Genomic DNA, 27,500 nt, shown 5'->3' on the forward strand with positions numbered 1-27,500 from the left:
GTAGTGGGGGACAAATGTTTGCGTCCCCGTAATTTAGCGGTTCGGCCAAAGAATCCGATAAGATAAGTAGCAGGCTTCAAAAAAGAAAAATAAGCACTAGGGTCGATTTATGATTTATTCGACTAAAAATTCAAAGCGATGCCCCAGCATGACCGTAGTCCAATGACTGAAACAAGTAAAAGAAAGAATAAACGAATATATATAAATATACATATATATATATACACACACACATATATATATATATATATATATATATATATATATATATATATATATATATATATATATATATATATATATATATATGTTGTTGTTGTACTTGGGAATGGTCATATTGCCAGTTTAGCCAATAAAAACACACGCACTGTGTATTTGGTGTTAATTTGCTTCAGCTTTATATTACGTTACATTACATTAATCCTATTTCGGCCAGAGTTCTTTCGTCACACTTCTGTGATCGCATCAGTGGTCCTTTGCTTTCTTCTTTCTTATGTGTGTCCCACCTTGCTAACTATCAGCCATTTTGTATTTTGTATTCCTATACAAAATGGCTGATAGTTAGCAAGGTGGGACACACATAAGAAAGAAGAAAGCAAAGGATCACTGATGAGGTCACAGAAGTGTGACGAAAGAACTCTGGCCGAAATAGAATTAATGTAATGTAATGTAATATAAAACTGAAGCAAATTAACACCAAATATACAGTGCGTGTGTTTTTATTGGCTAAACTGGCAATATGACCATCCCCAAGTACAACAACATCTGTTTCAACACACGATTTCACATCAAAAATCTTGCAAAACAAATATATGTATATATATATATATATATATATATATATATATACAGACTCACACAAAGATACACACACACTCACACGCTCACACACATACATACATGTCCTTCCATACTTCTTTTTCTGTACAGCTATCAATTTGAAATTTTCCAAGGCAAACATCTAGCACATTGATCTCATCTGTGTTGAAAGACCAAGCAATGATGATGAGTGTAGCCTCTTTAACTGTAAAATATGGGGGAAATACCCCGATGATGCATGGATTAAACGAGTGAATATCAGTATGTCAGGGTTAGCTTACTTGCAAATGCCGATACTGTTGCTGTCAGTGAAACACTGTCCATCGTTTAAACAGGTATTTTTGGTACATATTAAACTGCAGGTTTTATTAATACATTTATATGAAGGTTTGCACGCGTCTTTTGTCAGACAGGGATTGTTATATGTTTGATGGGCTAAACAGAAAAAAAAAAAAAAAATAATAATTACAAAAGAATTCATAAACTACTACTACTACTACTACTAATCCTTTCTACTAAAGGTACAAGGCCTGAAATTTGGGGGGAGGGTTAAGTCGATTACATTCGAACACAGTGTTTCACTGGTATTTGATTTATCGACCTCGAAAGGATGAAGAGCAAAGTCGATCACGGAGGAATTTGAACTCAGAATGTAGCGACGGGCGAAATACCGCTAAGCATTTTGTCCAGCGTGCTAACGTTTCTGCCAGTTCGCCGCCTTAGTAGTAGTAGTAGTAGTAGTAGTAGTAGTAGTAGTAGTAGTAGTAGTAGTAGTAGTAATAATAATAATAATAATGACGTTTTCTTTATTCACCACTGAGGGTTCACAAAAGACATTGGGGTCGATACAAGACAATACAATGTGGAGTTAGATAAAATGAAGTGTGTAAACTGAAAACGATAACAAAATATATTTTCACAGCAAAAACTTCCCCCCCCCCACCAAAAAAAGGGAGACTTCTGAAGACAACTCGTGGAAATCTCACAAAACCACAGAGGCCCTGACCACTAGGGCAAGTGCCTTCTCCTCATCGTCGAGAGGCACATGCTTTCAGTAGGCCCGTTTACTTGGACCATTCTTGCCACATTCACCCACTTTTCAACAAAAAGGCAAGGCGGTAGTACTTCCCTCTCTACCCACACTTTCCTTTTCAAGTGAAACTTGAAAAAGTTGATGAGGGCTTGGCCAAAAAGGAAAGTATCTGTCTTCAGCCCTTTCAATCTGGTTCATTACACAACCTCTTTCGACTGTGCAGATCACAAACTTGTGATTTGTGTAACGGACCAGTTTAAAAAGTGGACAACTTATACTATTTTTATCAACTGGCCTACAGAATACTTTATCTAGATTCACCTAGATGACCCAATGCAATTCATTCATATCCACACTGGTATATTCGGAAAATCCAGTCGCGCCCCCTTTTTCCAACAGCTAGCCTCACACAATCTAAGCATGCGTCCAAGATGACGTCCCACTTACCCATTAGCACTAAAGGTCGACGGCTGAAGATATCTGGTTGTCCTGCTCCTATTGGAGCATAAACAACAACCAGTCTAAAAGCACTCCGTCGGTACTGTTCACATCCAGGGCCACCAACTTACCTACTGGATTCAGAGAGATGGCCTTTATCTTGAGATCCAGACCTCTCTGGAATAACACCGCAGTACCACCTCCCATTCTCAGTTGATACGGAGATAAGTAAATCTCGTATCCACTGAAAATGGGCATGAAAACTCGTCGGTCAGAGAGACTGGTCTCACTGACAGCCATGACATCTAAACTTAGTGACTTGAGGTCTGAGTAGGCAGCGCTATTTCTAAGGCGACCCCAGGCCACGTATATTTATACTGCTTGTTCTTAGCAAGGCCAAGATGGACAATGTATTTGACGGAGAAGAGGAGAGAGCTACTTGCCGTTTTTTTGTAAGGGTCAGGAGATAGGTGTCCCGTCCCTCTGGTTAAGGTCTCTTATTAACGTTTTTTGTAAAATTTCCTACCACATCAGCGTATTTGGTTTTTTAATGTTATATGTATTTTGTTGTATTTGTATGATTTTTATGTTTGTAGGTATGTTGGTTGTCGGTGTGAGGAAATTGCACTGAGTGATGTCTGTATGGTTGTGTTTGTATTCCATTCTTGCTTTGTTGGTCGTGTTTATGGCAGTATAGTTGATAATGTTTAAATTTTGTTCGTGTGAGGATTTGTGATCAAACTGTTGTGCGTGTGAATTAGATCGTGCTAGTAGTGGTGGTGTCTGTGATTGTGGTGGTACTTGTGGTAGTGATAGGGATGATGTTGACAAGGTTAGTGTTGCTGTGCTTGAGGGAGGTGTTTGAGCAATGTTGCTCAAGGCATCTCCCCTATTTGTTCGTATCCGCTAGTTTTTTTGTGTTGGTGTGTTTTTCTTCCTCTTTCTTTTCTTGGCTCCGGTGACCACGTGCAATTTAGACTCCTCACTGTCCTCATCCTTACAGGAACATGTCTGAGTGGTCCAAAGAGGGGAGGAGTATGTCTAGGGGAGGTTTTTGGTGTTTTGTTGAAGTAGTTGTTGTTATTGCTTTGGGGGTCTCTGCTGTTGTTGTTGCTGCTGTTTGCGCAACCGTTAGTTTCGGTCCTGTTGTTGTTGATGTTGTGGCCACTTGCCTCTGTTGGTGCTGTTTTTGCTGTTACTGTTGTGGGATGAGGATGAGTTTGTCACTCGTTATAGTAGTTTTTGAGTGCTTTTTGGCCTCTTCTTCTGAGGTGAATCTCATTTCGACAGTTCCATATTTTTTTTACTCAGGCTGTATAAGTTTTGTTCTTCCAAATTGGAAGAACACCTGCTGGTGTGTTGCCTGATCTATTATTCTACTTCTTGTTCCAATTTTTATAGAATTATCCACAAATTAGTTTCATGCTAGACTGATCTAGGGACGTTCAGGATTGTGAAGGTAAAGAGCATTATGCTATCCTTCAGGCCAATAAAAGATAGAAAGTCCCATCTGTGAGCCACCAAGGCAATCACAACAGTGTCATTCGTTTTAACAAGAAACATCAGTATTAATACCACTTGAGCACTGAGGTCGATGTACTCGACTAGTCTCACCTTACAAAATTTTAGGCCTTGTGCGTATAGTAGAAAGATTATTATTATTATTATTATTATTATTATTATTATTATTATTATTATTATTATTATTATTATTATTATTATTATTATTATTATTATTATTATTATTATCATCATCATCATCATCATTATTATTTAGAAGGCGAGCTGGTTGGATTATCAGCACACCTGATAAAATGCTTAGCGGTATTTCGTCCGTCTTTACGTTGTGAGTTCAAATTCCGCTGAGGTCAATTTTGTCTTTCATCCATTCTGGGTCGATAAAATCGATCAGCCCTATCCCAACAAATGTCAGGTCTTGTGCCTATAGTAAGAAATCTATTGATTAAATATGAAGTATTTCACCCAAAGAATGACACAGACAGACGGTATGTACCAAGAAAAAGAGGAGGAAAAGGACTGACTGGGCGCAAACGCAGTATTTATTAGAGCAGAAGAAAACAACATGGCATGGTACTTAAAAAATGTCACCGGACCAATATTGTTGGAAGTAAGAAGGCCAGGCCTATGAAAAATCAGTACAGTACAAGCATACGAGGATGGATGAAACAGAAAACAGGTGGACAGAGAAAAGTATGTATGGACAGTTCCATACAAATGTTGAAGGTAGGTCAGATAAGAAAAAAGTGGCTATGGATAGTTAAAAGTGATTTAAAATAAGAAACAGAGGCTTTGATTTGTGATGCTCAAGAGCAAGCATTAAGAACAGAATAGGCAAAACAGCAGAAACTGATAAGCGTAAAATTTGTGGAGAGAATGGGGAAATTGCATAGCATATTAGCAGTCAATTTACACCACTAGCCCAGAAACACTATAAGAGGCGGTATGATAACATAGGAAGGGTAGACCATTGGACACCTTGCAATAAATATCGATCTGACAGAACAGAAAAGTGGTACAAACATAAACCCGAAGAAAAATGATAATGCAAAGATCCTGCGTTATCATGAAATAGAGAATAGGAAACTAGATATAGTCATGACCGAGAAAGAAATAGTGCTGGATCACAGATATAGTGTGTCCAGCTAACAACAAAGCATGAAATAAAGGAAAATTATTATTATTATTATTGAATGAGAGAGCAGTGCATGCCATCAAAGTGGCACAGGGGTAAAATGTACGAAACCCAGTATAACCATCATGACTAACCGTCTGATAAAGGTACACCAAGCAAATGCATCATAACCATATGTGCGCAACATGGTTATCTCATATCAAGATAAACAGTGCATGTCCTTGCAGGTGGGGCTCAGAATTTTCTTCAGGTCGAGTAGCCCATCCTACTCAAAAGGTCCCTGAATAAGGATTGTTTAAGGATGTTGAACGAAACATCCATGTTTCCAGGGATGAATTATTCAAACCCCACAGAATTCTTTTCAACACATGGCTATGATGCTACCCTACTACTCCTGCTCGTGATCAGAGATGCGCATATTGCCAACCACTAAGGGACATGCTTAACTGGTTAAGGTCAAACAACTGACAAGCAAATCTGTGGTATTGAGCAGAATATATGCAGTAGCCCATCTTTTATACCAAGACAAAACAATGTACATGATTACACTTCCAATCAGTTAAGATCAAAAGCCATGAAAATCAGTGCCTGGTACTGCATCAGGGTATTTATTATTATTATTGTTGTTGTTGTTGTTATCATGATCATTAAGGCGGCAAGAATCATTAGCGCGTCGAAGCTAAATCTCTCCTGCTTGATCAAGGCTGAACGAGAGCTTATACATTGGGTGGCTTTAGTAGAGTTCACTAGGTTTGAGAATATCGTAGTCTCTCAATGTATTGTTTCTGACTGTATCTTTCGTTGTATCATGCAACCGATTTTTCAGAAGGTACTGTTTAAAAAAATTCTCAGCAGGAACTCTCTGCGAAAAAGTATGAGTTGGAATCTATCAGTAACACATTGGAAGGCAACCTTTTCAATTTGTGAATAATTATGTATCTTCTCTCATGCATCAGTAAACAATAGAGCTTCAGGGTTTCACCTACCATCACTGATCTTTCACTTGGGCTTACAAGAATCGACGTATCAGTTAATGACAACTCACAAGACGTGCTTTTTATTTGCTGTTCCTCCATCAAAATAATGGAAAATCCAACTACCAACACATCCCCTGAACACACCCTTCTTCTCAACATCTACAACTGTGGATTTTGATTCAGTCTTGATCCTACATCATCTTAATAAAAGACGACATAATCCCCCAGAGCTTATTGTACTATATAGGTGTATAGGTGAACAACACTACATATCATATGACTGATTTCATCCTTACATTAATGTAATATCAACAATGCACAGAATGCCTTTATAATCACAGAATTGCTAAACTCTTACACCTCCAAAATTGTTGCAGAAACAACTGAACTTTTGCCTGATTTTATACTGTTATAGATAACGCTATCTAATTATATATCTTGTACTAGATAAACCAACCTGATTTCATACCTTCTAGAATAGCTACCTGATATTATACGCAAATTATGATCTTTATACTCTGCTATGAACAATGCTCCTTGATTTTATGCAACTTAATGTAAAAATTTACCGGAATTTATGTCTTGTTACAGACAAATCCTTACCTAGCTGAATGTTGTTCAGCATGTCTTCCTCTACATTGGATGGATTTCCTAAAGGAGTAGAAACAGTTTTCATATTGTTCAAACCCGTCGAATTAATAAAGTCAATCATCTTGTCTTGATCAACATAGCCATGTACTACAAGGTCGTAGTCAACGAGGGTGGAACCTCTCCTGAAATATACGAAAAATTTGTTAAGTTTGAGAAAATGAGAGAAAAAGAAAGACAAAAGAAAGACAAAAAATAAAAACGGTGCAAGAGAGAAGGAGAAAGAGATCGCTAGAAGAGAGTAACGATAGGAAACTTAAATCAATGGTTCAATTAGAAAATCTTAATATAAAATCATACATAGAGACGTGCAGACATATACACGTGCGCGCGCGCGCACACACATCTTTTGTATTTTTATATATACACATTTTCAGAGAATTTATGATCAGGGAGAATTTTGTTGCACATATAAGTATATGTTCAAGGAGAGATATTTGTCTGTTGCTAAGAAATCGAATTTGTTGTCCATGCAGTGTCATTCGTTTGATCTATATCGTTCACTCTTCAATCTGTACTAGTTATACATAAATTGGGTTTCTGGACAAACAGGTAAAAATTATTCTTTACTTTAGAATTTTTTTCTTGTTTAAAACGGAACACTGAACCTCCAAACAAGTTAATCAATTTCATGGTCACCTACACAATTTCACTATTGGTTCTTTTGTTGCAGGATATAATATATCATCTATTAATATTCCTTTTAATGATTGTGGTTGTATTTTACTTTTCAAAATTGTCTTTGTAGAATCCTGATCATCCTGCAGTCTATTTCAGCATTAGTACGTTTTGAAGAATAATATTATAGGTTTGGTTGTTTCTAGGATTTTGAGTAGAGATATATAATCTTTTAAAATTCAGATATGTTGTTTCTTTTTTATTTGTCTTAATACTATGGCATCAATTGTCTTTTCTCATTATATCCAGTAGTCTAAGGTAGCGAGCTGGCAGAAACGTTAGCATGCCGGGCTAAATGCTTAGCGGTATTCGTCTGTCTTTACGGTCTGAGTTCAAATTCCGTCGAGGTTGACTTTTCCTTCCATCCTTTCGGAGTCAATAAACTAAGTACCAGTTGCGTACTGGTGGTCGATCTAATCGACTGCACCCCCACAAAAAAAAAAAAAAAAAAATTCGGGCCTTGTGCCTAGAGTAGAAAAGATTATATCCTGTAGTCTATTAAAGATAATGCCATTTGATGAATACAGCTTTTAAGTACTTGACGTTGTATATCATCGGTATTTGTAGCAGATCCAATGGTGCATATCCTTTTGGTTTAATTAAATGGAATATTTGCCTTCGTGTATTTCGAATAACACACGGTAAGGAACAGAGAATGCTTCGAGTCTGTAGATTTGTATTATACTTCTGTATTAATTCGGATGTTTGCTTTCATCACTAAAATATTGAAAGAAAAAACAGAAGTTTTCTTGATTGTATTTCCCTGTGAATGTTGCTATTTATTCCATTTTAAATTCATTTAATCGTTTTATTGTTTTATTCCATATAATAAGCAATCGTCTACGAATCTATTCTAGTTCTCTTTTATATATTAATAGAAGGGGTTTCCGTATTTTTGTTGCGATTCTTGGAACATTGTAGTTTCCAAATCCCTTAACTAAATTTTTATTGACTGAATTCTCATGCAGCTTTGGATTGTTGTCAACAGTTTCGCAATTCTTTTCATCTAACTGGTACCCTTCCTCACAATGAAAAAAAATTGAAAGTAAGGCACATATTATGTTGCTACAAAATAGGGACACAGCAACATTTGGTAAAGCTACCAACAGTGTGTAACGGTAGCTATTAAAACTATTATGTCTCTTGTGATCGAAGCCATTATTATAACAGGTTGTGCCAAAGAAGTATTTGTTTTCATTCCTTCTATTCCTCTCTCGTGCCGTCAGATATGCTATAACAGTTCAAATGCCTTCAACTTCCAATGATATTCTTTCAAAAGTCTTTCGGGACTGCTGTAGTTGAACTGACAAATCCAGGTATTACTCATAGTTAGATGCATGTTCAAGTGTTGGGCCGTGCAGACATTTTCCCCCATAGCACCCAACTGCAGAACAAGATATGTTATCTCTCCTAAATCTCTTCCAGTTAGAATTGGCTGTTCTAGTAATTTAGAATTACAAAAAAAAAAAAAGTATATAAAGTAAAGCATAAATAAAGTATTATTATTTTGTCTATATAAGAAATATACAACTTTGTAAAATTAGCTTAATTCATTTATCTTAAAGTATGATGTGCTGAAGATTCCAATGAAGGATGAAAAACGCTATACATGGCTACCAACGACTAGAAACTTTAAAAACTTTATAATGTATAGAAACAAATATTGAATATGTATCCTCTGTATACTTTCTCTAATCCGATGTAAATTCCAAACTTTCAAATCCACCTCAACTAATTTAGTATAGAAAGGATTGTTTCCCCAATAATAGTTGACCATCAGGAGCACGCCATGTGCATAAATAAAGTATTTATTTAAGCGTCAAAATTAGATTAACAATAAACACATTCTCTAAAATTTCACACATTATAACAACTTGGAAAAATTTCATTTTAAATATGCTTCTGTAATAAATTAAAATTATATGTAAATGTAATCATATACAAAAAAGCGCTACATTAAAAACGTGCAGCAGGTCAAATAATTTTTCAACTTCTACAAAAAAAGTTTCTATATTTCTGGTATCCAGGCAGTCCCAGTACCTACGCTAGTGTGTGTGTGTGTGTGTGTGTGTGTGTGTGTGTGTGTGTGTACGCATGCGCGCGTGGACAAACGATGGCTGGATGGTTGGACTGATGGATGAACAGGCGAATGGATGGACGGACAGACAGATGATGGACAGACTGACGGACGGACAGATGGACAGACGGATGGAAGGACAGATAGACGGTCAGATGGATGGATGGATAGATGGATGGATGGATGGATGAATGGATGGATGGATGGCCAGACTATGAACATTTTGAAATCCAAGTTCTTAGAGAAAGTTGAATATAAGAAATGATAGTGTTCCTATAATAGATAGTATTTTCAGTAGAAAAGAATTACCGCCTGCATGATAACTTCGCAAATCTTTGTCAGATCGTTCTCTCACAACATTTTATTCGAGATTTGGTGACATTAATGAGATTTATGACATGTTCAGATACAAAATCTCTTTATAATACACACACTAAACTGATGTAATAATTACACTATTATACCGATTTCTGACAAAATACATTATTTATGTAAGCTGACGAGTATATTTCTTAAGAGTTAAGAATTTCATCAATATATCATTATGTAACTTTCAATGTTTGAGTGATATATATATATATATACATATATATATATATATATATATATATATCGTATCAGGACAATTCACACACACACACACACACACACACACACACACACACACACACACACACACACACACACACACACACACACACACACACACACACACAAACACACACACACATACATGTTGTTTAGCTAAAATAATCTAGTTTGGTCAATATTTGGTCAATATTACCCCATCAGAACCTTTACAGATTCTGATGGAGTAATTACAAGGTAAACATAACAGAAATGGCAGAGCAAAAAATCTTGCTGTATTTTATTTAGATATAGTTATTTTACTTATTTTAAAATCTGTAGATGTTGGCTTTGTGCCAATGTAACAAAATTAAGATTTGCTTTTAGAGAAATCGACTTCCTAAAAGTTGCAGATCTTGGTTTTTCCCTTTATCCCGCCTGAAAGAATGAGGTAAGAACTAGTCAAGTCCTGAAGTCAAAGCAACTAACGAAAATCCTTACCAAAGAAAATGTGGCCCTGTGCCAATGTAAACAAAATATATTTACATAAAGAAATCAACTTACTTAAATCCGGTAACTAATACTGAAATGAAACCTGGTGTATCTTTATACACTTCAGTTAACTGGAAAAAAAGAAATAAAAATATTTACAATAAATTCATTGTTTCTTGACCTAGGGCTGATCAGTAAATACAATATTAAGATTTTAAGCGAATTGAGATGAGAAGATATAAGCTCACACATTCTACCTCTCTCTATCACATATGTAATTTCTATGCATTCATGTTTCATTAAAAATGTACCCCCTTCCCTCGAAACGTTATTGTTTCTTTAGAAGTAGGTCGAATTAATCTGAAAATTATTTGTATTTATTTTATCAACATTGTATGGAGGAAATTTTTACACAGATATGCTGAGTGCAAATCAAGATTAAAAAGAAAAGCATATATTTTTGCTTCTATCTTTCGAGTCAATGCTGCTGTTCATATAATTAATAGTTCCTTTGTGGGCACACATCCACAACCTATCTATCAGAAGTCAGTTGCTTTCTTGACAAGGATATTGTACTTCTCAATAAATTCTAGATATTAATTAATATGCTAAACAGCAAAATTCTTAATTTTGTATCTGAAATATTGTCACATATTTATTGTCACACTTATGGCCACCAGATAGCTATATTCGACGTTATTAGTTGAAGAAGCGTTTAACATTCTCTATATCTAAGCTGATAAAGTATAAATATGTTCACATCGTTATCCTTACCACAGCATCACTTAATGTTTACAAGATTATTTTAAATACGTTAGGTAATTGAAGAATCTATATTATTAGAGTTGACTTTCTCTGTCCATCCACCTGTTACATGCGCACATCAAGATGATTTTTTATTTTCAAATCAGACGGGAAGGCAATGCCTGTAGCACCGCAACCTGGTATCCAAGGCGCAACCAAGTGTTAAATCATGCGACGGATTAAGTTTACTACCCAGGTAGGCTGTGTCGTGATTTGAAACTCAGATGGCAAAGAGACGGAAGAGATACCGTAAGACACGGTTCGTTACGCTTTCATTTTCCTTACCCCTATATAGGATGAACGACAAAAAGTGACTGCTAATTTACTCGTTGTTATTGTTGTTGTTGTTGTTGCCTTTGCACAGCTTCTAACACTGGAGATGTATTACAATATCAGCTGTTCACTACCAGTGAACTAAGGTAACACCTCTTATTGTTCGAGCACCTTCCAGAGTATTCGAGCGGTTCCAAGCACAAGCAGTACTGTTTTCTGCAAGTGCTCCACCCTTATTGCAGCCCCTATTTATTCCACGTACTTCTCAAGATTTTTGCTCACTGTTCCCAGGGCTCCGACAATTATTGGTACTACTGTTACCTTTTTCATCGACCACAACTGCTTAACTTCCCAAGCTAACCTGTCATATCTCTCGACTTTTCTTTCTTCCTTATCGTATACTTTGTTATCAGCTGGGCATGCTATTATTATTATTATTATTATTATTATTATTATTATTATTATTATTATTATTATTATTATTTATTATTCAAATTCCGCCGAGGTCGACTTTGCCTTCTATCCTTTCGGGGTCGATAAATTAAGTACCGGTGAAACACTGGGATCGATGTAATCGACTAGTCCCCTCTCCCCAGATTTCAGGCCTTGTGCCTATAGTAGAAAGGATTATTATTGATATTAAGGCGGCGAGCTGGCAGAATCGTTAGCACGCCCGGCGAAATGCTTAGCGGTATTTCGTCTGTCCCTACGTTCCGAGTTCAAATTCCGCCGCGGTCGACTTTGCCTTCTATCCTTTTGGGGTCGATAAATTAAGTATCATTTGAGTACTGGGGTCGATGTGAACGACTGTCCCTCTCCCTACAAAATCCAGGCCTTGTGCCAATAGTAGAAAGGATTATAATTATAATTATTATTATTATTATTATTAAGGCAGGATTTTTAACGCAGCAGAGAAAATGCTCAGCGGCATTTCGTCTGACTTTACACTGTGAGTTGAAATGCTGCCGAGGTCCATATTGCCGTCCATTCTTTCAAGATTGATAAAATAAATAGCCATTGAATACTGGGGTCGATGTAATCGACTAACCTCCTTCCCACAAACTTTTGGCCTTGTGCCTAAAGTAGAAAGGATTATTATTATTATTATTATTATTATTATTATTATTATTATTATTATTATTGTTGTTGTTGTTGTTGTTGTAGTTGTTGTTGTTAAGGCGGCGATGTAGCAGAATCGTTAACACGCCGGGCAAAATACTTAGTGGTATTTCGCCCGTTTTTACATTTTGAGTTCAAATTCCACCGAGGTCGACGTTGCCTTTCATCCTTTCAGGGTCGATAAATGAAGGACCAGTCAAGTACTGGGGTCGATGTGATTGACTTACCCCTCTCCACAAATTCCAGGCCTTGTGCCTATAGTAGAAAGGATTATTATTATTGTTATCCCGCCTCCATTGCACTGTTCCTTTCTCGACCCTATACCACGTCTACAATATATTTAGACTACTCTATCCTCATATTTACTAACCTCCTCTGAGAAGACCAGAGTTGTAACAGCAGGCTGTGCTGTAAAAGGCTGGCATGGGTACTGATACTGCAAACACGTTGTAGGTCACCGTTTTATTGCATGTAGAGAGTTCTGACATCCACATTTTTATTATCCCTCAGTGACACGTTCCTTGTTACAGACAGCATCATAAGATATGCTTCTTCTATCTCTAGGTATCTATTGTATTCCTCATTAGATATCGGAGAAACGGTCGAGTTATTGATGGAACTGCTGTTTGTCTTGCCTGGTTTACAGTTTTTCCTTCGTTTCACAGCCATAGAGGAACATTTATCTTGACCAAAATCCAACCCAATCTCCTCTGAGAATGTCGTAACCAGTTCACGGTTCTTTTTCATATCATGCCTATTCCTGGCATACAGTTTCAAGCCATCTTCAAAGAAGCAGTGTTTAATCATGTAATCTTGGAATGTAATTTTGGTGCTTCTCTCTTCCTGTGAACAAACGAGATACCCTTCAGACAGACTTACCATAAATGACAAGAGAGTTACTGGAAGAATGAATTACATCACATGAGACTGTCTCCTTGAGATAAACCTCCGCAATTCTGTATTTTATCAGCAATGACACAATCAGTCCTCGACTTCAATTTCAAGATGGTGGCCCAAGATGAAGTCAAGTCAGCTTTGGCTTTGACTACGTTATCTAGAACTTTAACTAGGCGAAGGTCTTCTAGTATACGTCTTCTAGTATACGTCTTCTAGTATACACAAGTGAGATAGAGTCACATGCTTTCTTATAGTCCAGCCACATTGAAACCAAGTATCTCATATATCGCCGCACCTTTGACATCACAGTTTTGTTGATCAGAATTGTCCGGTTCACTTTCAATCTCCTTTCTTCTCAGTTGTTTGTTCTACTGTGATGATAATATTTTCACAATGGCTTTGGAGGAATAAGTTTAAACAGGCTGTATATACTTTACACATTAAATTCTGACAAGCAGTTGGTAGGTAGTTCTTTGCTATATGAGTGGTTTTGTTTTGGGGAATAGTTTTGCTTCTGTCAGAGTTAACATCGAGATCTTACTGGTACAAGTTGACAAGATACAGTTGGTAGAAAGTTAACTTCTTGTATCAGTATCCGGCAATCAAGTCTCTTCTTGTCACTTTTTCATCCTAGAGTTTTTTAATTACAGTCGCAAGGGTAAAAAGAGACTGTTTACTTTTTATGATGTTTCGCTTCCGTTCTGTAACTGTGTCCTTCATGTTGACGTGTCCAGCCATGTTGTTTGCAGCATCTCACTGCATGATAAATTCAAATTTAAGACGAAAATCACTACGATCTTGATTAAGAGGTTCCCTCAGTCAATGCATGTGAAGATCAACCATTTATTTAGCAGGGTTGATATTGTGTCTACAAAGTCGGAGATAATATTTTATCGTGTTTTTGATGAATAGTGTCCCACACCATAAATGCAACTTGTCGCTTCGTGATTGTATATACGTACGTATGTATGTTTGTATGTATGTAGGTATGTATGCATGCATTATGTGTGTGTGTGTGTGTGTGTGTGTGTGTATGCATGAGTGCTTTATTGTTTTCGCTAATTCAGCTTTCTTCACACTCACAACCTCTTCTTTTTCCATTTTTCATTTATTCTCTTGGGATCTTACGACCCCCATTTTCAATTGATTGGGTACTAACTTTCACCTCTCCTTCTCTTCAGTTGATTTCCTCATACTAGTTCCCACATCACGCACACTATCGATTTTCAATATCGCATTTTCCCTCCAAATTATTCTCTTTGTTTTTATTTTATTTAATAGCCGTGCATACATATATTTTTCTTTCTCTTCAAAGAAGCACAAGTATTCGAAACGTTGTGTTTTCACTCCTCACAACAAACTATTGCACCTTATTTATTAGCTTTGACGATATGGAATGACTTCATTATATTTTAGAACATAATCTTCCATTTAACACAGTAAATCATAATGAGAGGGTTTATAATATTGTAGTTGAAGCTAATATTTTTTAAAAACTGGATTTTCATTTTTATCTTTAATTTATTATTGCACATAAATATTTAGAAATAGTCAATTTTACCTCTCCAGTAATATTTTGCGCCAACGTTCTGTAAAGAAGAGAGTTGTGATCGAGTAATGTTGTATTGAATGTTGCGTTGAATGACATCTGAAACGGGAGCTCATATTTGGCTGAAAAGAAACAACAATACAGTTGAAAAATGCTCAGTATAACATGCTTTTCGTTTTACACATCAGCTTTTCCAAGCTTTGCACAAACTTTCTCAAGTGAAATTGAATTGCTATTTATGTAAGTCTTGGAAGGAATAAAACGAGGCTCCACTTAGCAGTTACTATATATAACAAGTAACTTTGCCTAGCTTTAGAATTATCCAACATGAAAGAAGAAAGGAAAGCACAAGAGAAAAGTTTGATGTAGGATGAAAATATACAGATACAAAAATTAACACGAAGGTCGCCAAGCTTATATAGTGTACATAAAAGAGCTTACGATATTTATTAGAAGATTACAAAAATCCGCTTTTTTATTCACTCTTTACAACCCACATCCACATGACCTTCGTGAACCTCTTCAAAACCTACTCAGCAGAGACATCATACCCACATGTTTCAACTGCTCTAACATTATATCAATTCTTTTAATCATAGTCTTTTCCAATAAATTTGAGGTGAGGCTACGTATGAACAACAACAGAACAGATAAAACACACACATGCGCACTGAAGCATAGAAAATACACAACAAGCCATATAACTGCATACAATGTGCAATGAAACATCACACATATTAGATAGAGCCTGGAGTGGCTGTCTAATTGTCTGCCTCTGTCTATCTCATTCTCATTATTTCTCCTCCTCTACTATTATCACAATCGTTCTAACTGTAAATCAACCATTTAGAAACTTGTCACCACACTTACCAAATCCACTTTCCTTCTTCTCAGCACCAACATTAGACAACATTAAATACAAAACACCAATTACACTCAACAACACACATATACCACATAGACAAGACAAAATATATATATATATTCGCAGTTATGAATGACATCACAAAAGCTTTTCCAGTTCAAATAGCTATACTACATTCAACATTCCTGAACGAATGTGCTTTAAGACAAATCTAATATATAGAATACTCCTGAGATCAAATATACTTTATTTTAAATACTAGCATTGTATTCAATGACTCTGCACGTGATCTATTACTATTACTCTACTGCTTTTAACTTTCATGAACGACTGTCATCTGAAACTATTAAGATATCATGTCTATGACAAATATCTAATAATTTTTTAATATCTGCTTTTGACAAACTGTTCACCAAAATTGTCTCCTTCGGTTTCAAACGCTGCCATCAGATCAGAGCAGATTTCCACCTTTATCATTTTCAAATTGGGTGTCAACTACTGAGGTACCTCTTTGCATACACTTTCCGATAACCAAAATCTTCTATCATCTTCTGTAATGCATTCTGACACAATCCACTTGTGCAGCACACAATGCATTTCTTCCACTCGCTGGCGATTTGTATCAGTGATCCTAATTTATTGTTTCCCACCGTGTGGTTGGTCTTCAGTGCTAGTTTCTCCTTTTTTAAAGTTCTTCATCGATCTGTGAACATTATTCTAGTTAACAGAGTCATCTCCGTAAACAACCCACAACATTCAGACAGCCTGCACACCTCCTTCATCAAGAACTCATTGCTTTTGCTTGGAAATCATTTTTTTTGCCTGCAATGGAGAAGATTTACTACAGAGGAGGAGTTATTCTACAAACACATGCAACTTGAGCCATCCATGTAAGTTAATCAAAAAACTTATGTCAAATTTTGCATTGCTTTCGAAATAACCCTCTCAATTACACATCGATGATTCCTTTATAACATGTTGCCAGCCTTATTCTAGTCATCTCCTCCAAATTCATCACAAATCTCTCATCTACAAAATATACAAAAAAAAAAAAAAAACCCTTACAAACATCACATATAGTATATAGACCCATACATACAGAACGACTGAACAACGAAACAAAAATATTAAAAATAAAGAACCATCTGGAAATGCGAGTGACACGGTTTGTGTCCGCAGCAAACTTAAACTCTTGTAGTCACTGCCTCTACACGAATACCACTTCCAAACGCACAGACATATGTACAATATCCAAGAACATCACATTATCCTAACAACTCTATTTCTTCCATTCAATTTAGACAATTACAAAAAAAAAAAATTACAAAAACAAAATATACACACAAAATATGCGGCAACATTAATAACCTCACTAACCCTAAATACTGATTAGATTCACAGCAGCAACAACAAAGGCAGACGAACATCAAAGGTCCCACTCTGACCGAGTTTAGATTATCTGTTTCGCGATGGCTACCACCAGAATATACGAGCATGCCGGCATAGAATGGACAGCGGAGAGAGTACAATATATCTAGACTCTTACACCGCATCCTGTGGTATTCATCTATCACAGCATGCTGGTATGTGCAATGTTGGTCCTCAGCTAGTCGGAGATCGGCGTGTAACAGGAAAACAGATTGTTGTATAGCGCCTAGTCAGTCATTCGATCGACCGACTGCATAATAAGACTGTTCCATCAGAGACGATCTAGGTTTCATAAAACATCTAGCGGGTGCCTCGAACTAACGAAGGAATATACTGTATACATAGTTCCCAGATCTGCTAGATATAACAGTCAAATCTCAAACCTTATACATTTTATAGCATAACACTGTCTGAAAAGACTTGGTGGTCACGGTTAGAATGCTTTTGATCATAGGTATGTTCTATCAGGGTTAAAAGAAAAAGCCAACGAAGAAGCCTCTTTATAGCCGGTACACCTGCTAGGAATGGCAATCAAATTCCTTCTAATTATATCCAATCATTTTAAGTAGGGAAAGGTCACATTAGATATTGTATTATTACATGTTAGTAAGGCGGAGCTGGCAGAATCGTTAGCATGCCGGGGAAAATGCTTAGCAGCATTGCGTCCGTCCTCACGTTCTGAGTTCAAATTCCACCGAGTTCAAAATGCCGTTCATCCTTTCGGAATCGATAAATTAACTACCAGTGAATCACTGGAGTCGATGTAATCGACTAGTCCCCTCCCTGCAAATTTCAGGCTTTGTGCTTATAGTAGAAAGGATTATTACATGCTAGTTAAAAAACAGGACGATCATGGCTGGAATGCCTTTATCATAGGTTTCCTCAGTCAGGATTGACCTGGGGGCGAACAACAACAACTGCCGATATATATTTCTTAGTTGTTGAAAAGTTTAAATATAAGCTCACTCATATTGAGAGTCGAATTTTGAACTGTTAACACTTCAATTAGTGCCAATGAGAATAACATCTGTTATTCACGATTACACTTTAGATTATATACTTAGTCATCAGTCATAGGAAAATGGGGTTCAGAGTGGTATCAGTTGCTCATAATACAACTTTATTAAAGACAAGGAAAGGAAATAAGGATGCAGTGTAACATCTGAAATGGTCACAAGCTTAACAAATTTACTTCACAAATAACTACTTCATTCGGTTTCAAAACCTTCTGCAGAGCACCTTGGGAAAGTGTCTTGTATTATAACCCCAGGTCAATAGAAGAGTTGTGAGCGAAATTTGGTTGGCAGAAATAGTATGGGGTTCCTATTATTGGTTAGTAGAGTTAATCTGTTGCCTGTTTTAATCCGAGACAAATCTGTTTCCCTTTTATCACCGTCTAGCTGAGGACCAATAATGCTCTCTCAAATATGTTGTGATGAATGACACGGAGTTCAATGTAAGAAACTGAAAAAATATATATATATTAAACTCGACTCCGTCGGTCACGAATGACCATGGGTGCACCTAAAAGGTTCCCCTTCGCGATACAAGTCTGAGCGGAAAGTCGCCTCACCGGCGAACGTACAACCAAGGGTTGTTTTTATGGAAGACAACCCTTGCATGCCAGCCTCATTGTTTTTATGGAAGACAACCCATGCATACCAGCCTCCTTGTTTTTATGGAAGACAACCCATGCATACCAGCCTCCCTTCTCCACGCCACCGATGTTATCCAAGGGAAAGGCAAAGGGGCCGATACAGCGTGGCACAAGGTACGTCACAACTCATTTCAACAGCTGAGTGAACTGGAGCAACGTGAAATAAAGTGTCTTGCTCAAGAACACAACACGCACCACGTCCCGGAAATCGAACTCAAAATCTCACGATCGTAAGCTCGACGCTCTAACCACTGAGTCGTGCACCTTCACACACACACACACACACAATATGTCTCTCTCTCTCTCTCTCTCTCTCTCTCTCTCTCTCTATATATATATATATATATATATATATATATATATATATATATATATACAGGGGTTGGACAAAATAATGGAAAAACCTTAAAATTTCAAACAAATTTATTTTAACATGGGGTTGGACCGCCTTTGGCAGTAATTACAGCTTGAATTCTACAAGGTATGAGCTCGTACAAAGTTTGAATTGTTTCCAAAGGAATTTTTGTCCATTCTTCAGCTAAAACAGTCTCCAGTCCTTGTAGTGATGATGGTGGAGGATATCGACTCCTTACTTGTTTTTTCTAAAATGCACCATAAATGTTCAATAATATTGAGATCTGGGGACTGTGGTGGCCAGATAAGATGTTCAACTTCACTAGAATGTTCCTCGTGCCATTCAGTAATAACTTTAGCTGTGTGAATTGGTGCATTATCATCCTGAAAGATTGCGTTTCTCTCCGGAAATAGTTCCGCAACCATAGGATGAATTCGATCAGATAAAATGCTTAAATAGCCCTGACTATTAATTCTGCCACGAAGGGAAACCACTGGGTCGGCGGATTTCCAAGATATAATCCCCACCCCCCAGATCATCACAAATCCTCCTCCATGTTTAACAGTTGGAAGAAGACAGTCTGGGTCAAATGCTTCCTTTGGCTGTCTCCACGCGTATACTCGGCTGGTGGTCGGAAATCGGGTAAAGATGACTCGTCTGAGAAAATAACAATCTTCCACTGCTCTAGGTTTTTCTGAAGGTTTTTACTCCACTCTAAACGCTTGGCAATGTTTGTTTTTGAAAGTAGTGGTTTTCTGATTGCAGCTCTTCCATGAAATCCGGCTTTCTGCAGCTCCTGGCGAACAGTTTTTGTGGAAACTGGGTTCTCTAGGTGGTCAAGCCCTGCACTAACTTTGGGAGCTGTACTTTTGTGATCCTTTCTAACAATTCGCGTAAGAGTTCGATGGTCCCTATTTGAAAGTTTTATTTTTCTTCCGGAGTTTTGTTTCTACGAGGAGGTTTTTCCCTCTTTCTCATAGGCTGTCATTACTTTTGAGACTACTTCTTGATACACCAAACATTTCGGCTGTTTTCGTTACGCTAGCGCCTGCCATACAAGCACCAACAAATTGACCTCTTTGAAAGTCCGATAGATCTATCATTTTAATGAATTTTAATTACCTTTTTCTGATGATATCTGAAAAGAAACAGCAATTTTAGCAAAACATATTAAGCAACTCTAATAATAAATTAAAAAACATAAAAATAAATAAGCGTTTGACGGTTTTATACATATTTCAAAGTTATGATGCTATGATGCATGTATATATATACATATATATGCGAGTATGTACATATATGTATGTATACATGCATGCATATATATATATATATATATATATATATATATATATATATATATATATATATATATATATACACACACACACATACATATACATTGTTTGCCTTTAGCAGACTCCACTTCATTACAGGTATTCGAGACATCTTCAGCATGAAGATAACTGCCTTCTTCTAACTGGTCTTAGAGGCCCTGAAAAGTGTTATAGGCGCTGTCCTTCTGTCACTGACTAAACTATTAACACACACACGCACACACACACACACACACACACACACACACACACACACACACACACACACACACACACACATGCACATATATACACAGGGAGGAATCAACTCTGGAAAGTAATGAAGTGTGTTTTAGTTACTTACTGATAACTGGCGCCATTGTTACTGGTGCGCTTGTGCTTACTGCTGGTCCCTTTGTAGTAATAGCTTGTACTGTATTCCCCTTTGTTATCGCTGGTGGTTCCGTTACGTTTGCTGTTGTATTGAAAGTAACACTTTGCGATTCAACTACAGTTGATGTTGTGTTGGTAGTGATGGTACTTTTGTCTGCTGAGATAGGAGTCGAGGAAATGAATGGAGTCGAAATAAAGCTCTGAGTTACATTGGTGCTTCCTTGAGATGTGTTCTGCATGGTAGGGGTGGAATTTATACTTGTTGTATCTGGAGATGATGAACTCGAAGTAGTTGTTCCAAATTCAATGTCTGATGTAGAAGACTGCAGTGTAGGGGACAACGTTGAAGCAGAAGAAGGAGAGAGAGAGGAAGTTAGAGAAGTGGAAGAAGGAAGAGAGTTAGAAAGAGAAGAGGTGGAAGGAGAAAGAGAAGTAGAAGAGGGAGGAGAAAAAGATGAAGAAGGAGAAGAAGAAGGAGAAGGAGAGAGAGAAGAAGAAGAAGAAGAAGAAGAAGAAGAAGAAGAAGAAGAAGAAGAAGAAGAAGATGAAGAAGAAGAAAAAAAAAGAGAAGAAAGAGAAGAAGTAATAGTAATAGTAGAAGGAGTAGTAATTTCTGATGTTGAGCCAAGAATAGAGGAAGGTGATGTAACTGAATTTGTTGAAGCCACTGTATTTGTGGTTTGTCCATTGGTTATGGAGGAGAATGAAGTAGATATAATAGTATTGACACTATCTGTGGTCACTGATGATGTTGTGGGGACAGAGACGCTTGTGTTCTGACATTTTACATTGGCTGTTTGAAATAGAACGCGGAGAAAAAGGAAAAGTGTTAGAATATTGCATATGCTATACAATTCTATGAATTAATTCAAACAAACTTTATTCCGGTTGCGGCATGTATATCTGCCCATTATTCATTTTGTTATGAAATAACAAGTTTTAGGTTCTGGTTAATGAAAGTTTACAGGTTGATTGTTATATTTAATGATAATATTATACATAAATACTTTAAGGCATCGGGTTGACAGAATCGTTACCGTGCCTGGCAGCAAAATGATTAAGTTCTGAGCTGAAATTCCGCCGATGTCGACTTCGCCTTTCATCCTTTTCAGAGTTGTTAAAATAAGTGCCAGTTGAGCATCGGTGTCAATGTAATCGACTTAACCCCTCCATCGAGCTTTTTTGACCTTGTGGCCAAATTTGAAACCAGTATTATACATATATTTACAATTCGAAATAATCACCTTTTGCTTTCACCGTAACCCTTAATCTGTTCTCAACTGATAATGGGTAAAGTATTATGTTTAAATAATGGGTAAATATATATGCCCCAAGTGGTAAACAGTGACTCGTAGGTTAACCCGCTTTTGCATCCTATTTCGACATCGCAAGATCGATCCAGAGAATAACATAAAGAATATTTCTGGTATTAATTTGATAGTAGGGGGTTAAAAAATACTGAAATGATTTGCTTCAAGAGATAAGACAGTACAGGTGTAAACGGACCCAAATAAAACACCATGTAATCTCCCTTCTTAATTATTAAACTTTAACCATGTATATAAACAAATATGTATGAGTTAATGGCGAAGTCTCCAAACATCCTACAAAATAGCAACCAAAAACGCCTCAAATCTTAAGAAGTGAAGGACCAGCTAAATAATGTAACCTAACGAGGCGTGGATTCTTCTGACGAACTCTTCTCTTTAGTTCTGTCCACATTTGCTCGATGTTATTTAAGCTAGAGCTCTGAGCTGGCCAATATTTCAATAGAGTAACACCCTCATCAGCCACACTCTGTTGTGTTGCACGCAATCTGTGTGACATGGAGCTCCGTCATGCTGAAAAATCTCACCTTCATCTAAGTCTGGTATCAAATTGTCCTTCAGTATCTGGATGTATTTGGCACTATTCAAATTACCATTAATTTTAACCAACTTTCTTGGACCATCACTTTTTATGCATCCCAAAAGCATCAGACTCTTACCCCACAAATTCACTTTTTTCGTTGTGTAAAGTGCGTCGTTTCGCTTTCTAATAAGCGAGAATTTGTCAGGTCTCCAGGAAAGCGAAATGACGCACGTAACACGACGAAAACAATGAAGTTTGGGGGTAAGTGTTTGATGCTTTGGGGATACATAAAAAGTGATGGTTCAAGAAAGTTGGTTAAAATTGATGGCAACTTGAATAGTGCCAAATACATCCAGTTGATGAAGGACAATTTGATACCAGATTTGGATGAAGGTGAGATTTTTCACCACCACGGAGCTCCATGCCACAGATCGCGTACACCACAATAGAATCTGACTGTATTGAAAGATTGGCCAGCTCAGAGCCCTGACTTAAATATCATCGAGCAAATGTAGACAGAACTAAAGAGAAGAGTTCGTCAGAAGAATCCAAGCAATCTTGAAGGGATGTGGGAGCTCAGCCACAGAGAATGGCATCTCATACCTGTGAAGATGGTGAAGGATCTGTACGTATCTCTTCCCAGGCGCATTGAAGTAATTATCTAAGCTAAAGGAAGCCACACGAAATATTAACAATGTACAATAACTTCTTGAAATGAACGTTAGGTAATAACTTTCTATTACAGACATTTTCCTGTTTTAAAACACTATATCTTGATTGGGTTATATGAGGTGGCCGAAAACTTTTGCACGGCTATTTTTGGTGGTCGTCTCGCAACTTCCCCTCTCATTCAGAACCCCTACTACAAAATATGATTAGGTATGGAAATGACTCCAAGAGGGCCGATGTTTCATCTGTAAAATACACAACGCGAAACATCCACTTATAAGTTGGCAATTAGTAGAAATTTACAATAGTTTAAAGTGGCCGAAGACTTTTGCACGGTACTGTATATACTTTCAGACGATTCAATGCCTTTCTCTGTCAGAACTAGGTTCCATATCTTCTATGAGAGTTACCTGTGACAGATTGGCTTTAGATCTATATCTAAGGAAGTATTTATCTCTTACCGCTTCCTCCTACTAAATGTCGGGAAACTTCTGAAGTTTCGAAACGAAACAATTTTTAACAACGCCAAAGGAATGAGGAGCGTTTTTGACTCTGGTCGGATTTAAACTGAAGATGACAAAACACAAAATGGTATCATAAATTGTTACATACAGCTCTGTAGCGCCTGCAATATACCTAATAATTTAACGTTGAGAAAGCAATACTCACAAAGACAAAATGATAAAATGAGAACTGTGAACCATTTGATGTCCCAAAGTTTTGGTACTGTACGTTTACCTTTAAAAAAATGAAAGCAAAATAAATAAATAAACTAGATTTTGATTTTTCTAATCCAATAGAAGCAGGCTAATGTAAAGAATCTCTGTGATAAGCCAACAATGATTAATTGATTATAACTCACAGTTGACCTCGTTTATCAGGAGGTCATTTTTGTTTCATGAATAAATAAATTAAAAAAGAAAATATTTGTCTCTATCAAGAAATTTGTATTGTGGTTTTTCAGTGTGTGTGTGTGTGTGTGTGTGTGCATGTGTGTGTGTGTGCATGTGTGTGTGTGCGCGCGCATGCATGCGTGTGTTTGTACTTTGTCTGAGTGTATATGTGTGTGTGATATACAATAACTTGGTATTTTAGACAGTAATTTTACAAACAAATACATTTGGCATGGTTTGGCATAAAAACCGAAACTTTCTTATTTACTGCAAGCATTAAACTGTCCTGTAATAAACCATAAAAATGGTAGACAATAATATATGAGTTAACGCGGTGTATGTGAGTACATGTAAGTATTGTAACAGTGCTAGTATCTACCAGTTGTTATATATAAACTCATTGATACTTGAAATGCATTAATTCCAATTGTTGAGCCTATCAGCAATCAATATATACGCACATACAAAACACACACACACACACACACACACACACACACACACACGCACACACACACACACACACACACACACACACACACACACACACACACGATAGCATGTAAATTTTTTCTATGCTCGGATATAAACACAGTTCCAGAGCATTATGGTACAAAGCTGTATAGTGGAGAAAGTAGCATGATATTACACTTGCATTATGAAATATTAAATGAAATTTTTTTTTTTACCTTGCATCATTTATATTTTCTCAGAATCTTTAAGTTCTACTTGAATTTCAGGCTGAAACAAATAAACAAGTAAAACAACCATCAGAGAAGTAACAAATAAATACTAATAAGCAATGTATTTTATAAGTGTTAACACAACAAATAGGTGTTAACACAATATAGTGTGCACTATAAATATAATTAATCGAGATTATTTCTACATCGGGAAGAGGTAAACGTTGTTGAATATTGTTTAACTCAACCAAACATAAAAATGGGTGAGAAGTAAAAATAAAAATGAAAGATGATAATAAAACAACAATAATAAACGAATTTATTTTAGTGTGTATGATCACCGTCAGTTTTCCACGATGCGTATTCATTTGTTCAATCAACTAAATTACCTGTTCATCGAATTAGCATATAATTGACTGAATATTTCTCGGGGACACGTACAGTTAACCCTTTAGCAATCAGATTACTCTGTCAAATATAATGCTTATTTATTCACGATGTTTTGAATTAATCACGCATTGTCTCATAGCTTTGAGATTTTGATATGATAGTTTATTCTTAGAATGACGTTGTAGTGTAGTTGTAAGAGGTCAGATCTGGGTGGTTTGAACATAAAACAGGTAGAACATTTGGGCCGGACAACGCAAGTTTAAATACTAAACGGTTAAAGCAATTCTCGGTTAGAACCCGTGTGAAACAAAGTACAATACTTCCAACGACCTACCACAGTTTCCGCCAACCTAATTTTACTTATAAGGCTTAGGTCGACTCGAGCCATAGTAAATGACCCGTGTACAAGGTGCCACGCAGTGGAATCGAATCCAGTACTCCGTGATAGCAAAGCGAATTTCTTTATCATTCGGACTTACTACGTAAGTAATATTGTTGAATTCATGACCGGTCAAACAACTGAATTATAAGGCTAAGCAATAAAGTTCCATTAGGTCATATAACCACAAAATATATTTGATTTATAGACCTAAGTAATTAAATTGTTTTAAGTACATTGTTTCTAAAGTTCTTAGTAGTTGATATTTGTGTTTAACAGCGAAGACAAGACAGAATGCCAGCATTTCTGTCTCTTAGTTCCATTATCTATTTTATCTCTGTATATCTATCAGACACTACTCAAAGTCATCCTGACAAGAAATGTTGATGTTAAGAGAGCAAGAGGCTACCAAAAACATTTGTGAATATACGACATCAAAGAGTGGAATAAAAAAAGAACCTGACTGATTGTATGCATGCAGTACAACACAGAGGAAACTGAAGAATCTTGGCAAGTTGACCGTTGGACACAGAGATGGCATCTGATATATAATATATGATATGATATGATATGATATGATATAATATGATATGATATGATATGATATAATATGATATGATATATATATATATATATATATATATATATATATATATTGGGTCATCTCATAAATAACGCGTTTTTTTTTACTTCTTTTCTTTTTCAAAATTAAGATAACAAAAATCCTTTTTTAATCTAAAATATACTTTCCTTCATTTTCTACAATGTTCTTTCATCTATCTGGTAGACTTCCAAGGCCCCTCTTCTAAAATTCACTTGTCCGTAACGGAAAATACTCTTCCAGTACTATTCTGACCTCGTCTACAGAATTCATATTTTTTCCTTTTGAATGATTTTGAAGACTGCAGAATAAATGATAATCAGATGGGGCAATGTCTGGTAAATATGTTGGGTGGGGCATTGTTTCCCATTCACACTGCCCTAGCCTTTGGAATGTCATCATCGCTGTATATGGCCGAGCGTTATCCTGATGGAAGAACACTATTCGTCTTGAAGCCAAAGATGGTCGTTCTCTGATGGCATTCAGGTATCGATGAATGATTGAATGACCAAATCCAAGCTTCTCTGCTAGTTCCTCAACGGTTACGATGGGATTTTGTCTTATGTCGAACCGCTAAGTTACGGTGACGTAAACACACCAACACCGGTTATCAAGCTGTGGTGGGAGACAAACACACACACACACACACACACACACACACACACACACCGGCTTTTTTGTCAAGCAGTAATGGGGATAAACATAAAAAACGAATACACACACAAAGACACACACACACAAAGACACACACACACACACACGCATACACACACGACGGCCTTCTTTCAGTCTCTGTCATCCCGTCGACCAAACCCACTCACAAAGCTTTGGTCATCCAGAGGTTACAGTAGAAGACACCTGCTTAAGGTGCCACGCAGTGGAACAGGACCCAAAACCGTGTGGTTGAGTACCAAACCTCTTACCACACAGTCACGCCTATAGATGTTTATAGACGTTTGTAGAATATTCTGCTGAATGTATCTATGTACTTTAAAA

At 36.7% G+C, this 27,500-nt stretch overlaps 1 protein-coding gene across 4 annotated transcripts in view; it reads right to left on the bottom strand.

The window, feature by feature from the left end:
• The window catches only part of LOC106870366 (uncharacterized), a 124,113-nt gene that overhangs the window by 13,402 nt on the left and 83,211 nt on the right, over positions 1 to 27,500 (bottom strand). For all 4 annotated transcript variants that reach the window (XM_089353027.1, XM_089353031.1, XM_089353026.1 and 1 more), the window contains exons 2-8: positions 25,141 to 25,192; positions 24,228 to 24,296; positions 21,010 to 21,831; positions 15,037 to 15,146; positions 10,455 to 10,513; positions 6,524 to 6,693; positions 1,101 to 1,254 (exon numbers count right to left, since the gene is read on the bottom strand). In XM_089353027.1, coding sequence (XP_089209153.1) covers positions 1,101 to 1,254; positions 6,524 to 6,693; positions 10,455 to 10,513; positions 15,037 to 15,146; positions 21,010 to 21,831; positions 24,228 to 24,296; positions 25,141 to 25,150 — 1,394 coding nt within the window. In that variant the 5' untranslated portion in view covers positions 25,151 to 25,192. The remainder of the gene's footprint in view (positions 1 to 1,100; positions 1,255 to 6,523; positions 6,694 to 10,454; positions 10,514 to 15,036; positions 15,147 to 21,009; positions 21,832 to 24,227; positions 24,297 to 25,140; positions 25,193 to 27,500) is intronic.

Source organism: Octopus bimaculoides, chromosome 1 (genome assembly GCF_046866305.1).
Source record: "Octopus bimaculoides isolate indiv1 chromosome 1, ASM4686630v1, whole genome shotgun sequence".
NCBI lineage: Eukaryota > Metazoa > Mollusca > Cephalopoda > Octopoda > Octopodidae > Octopus > Octopus bimaculoides.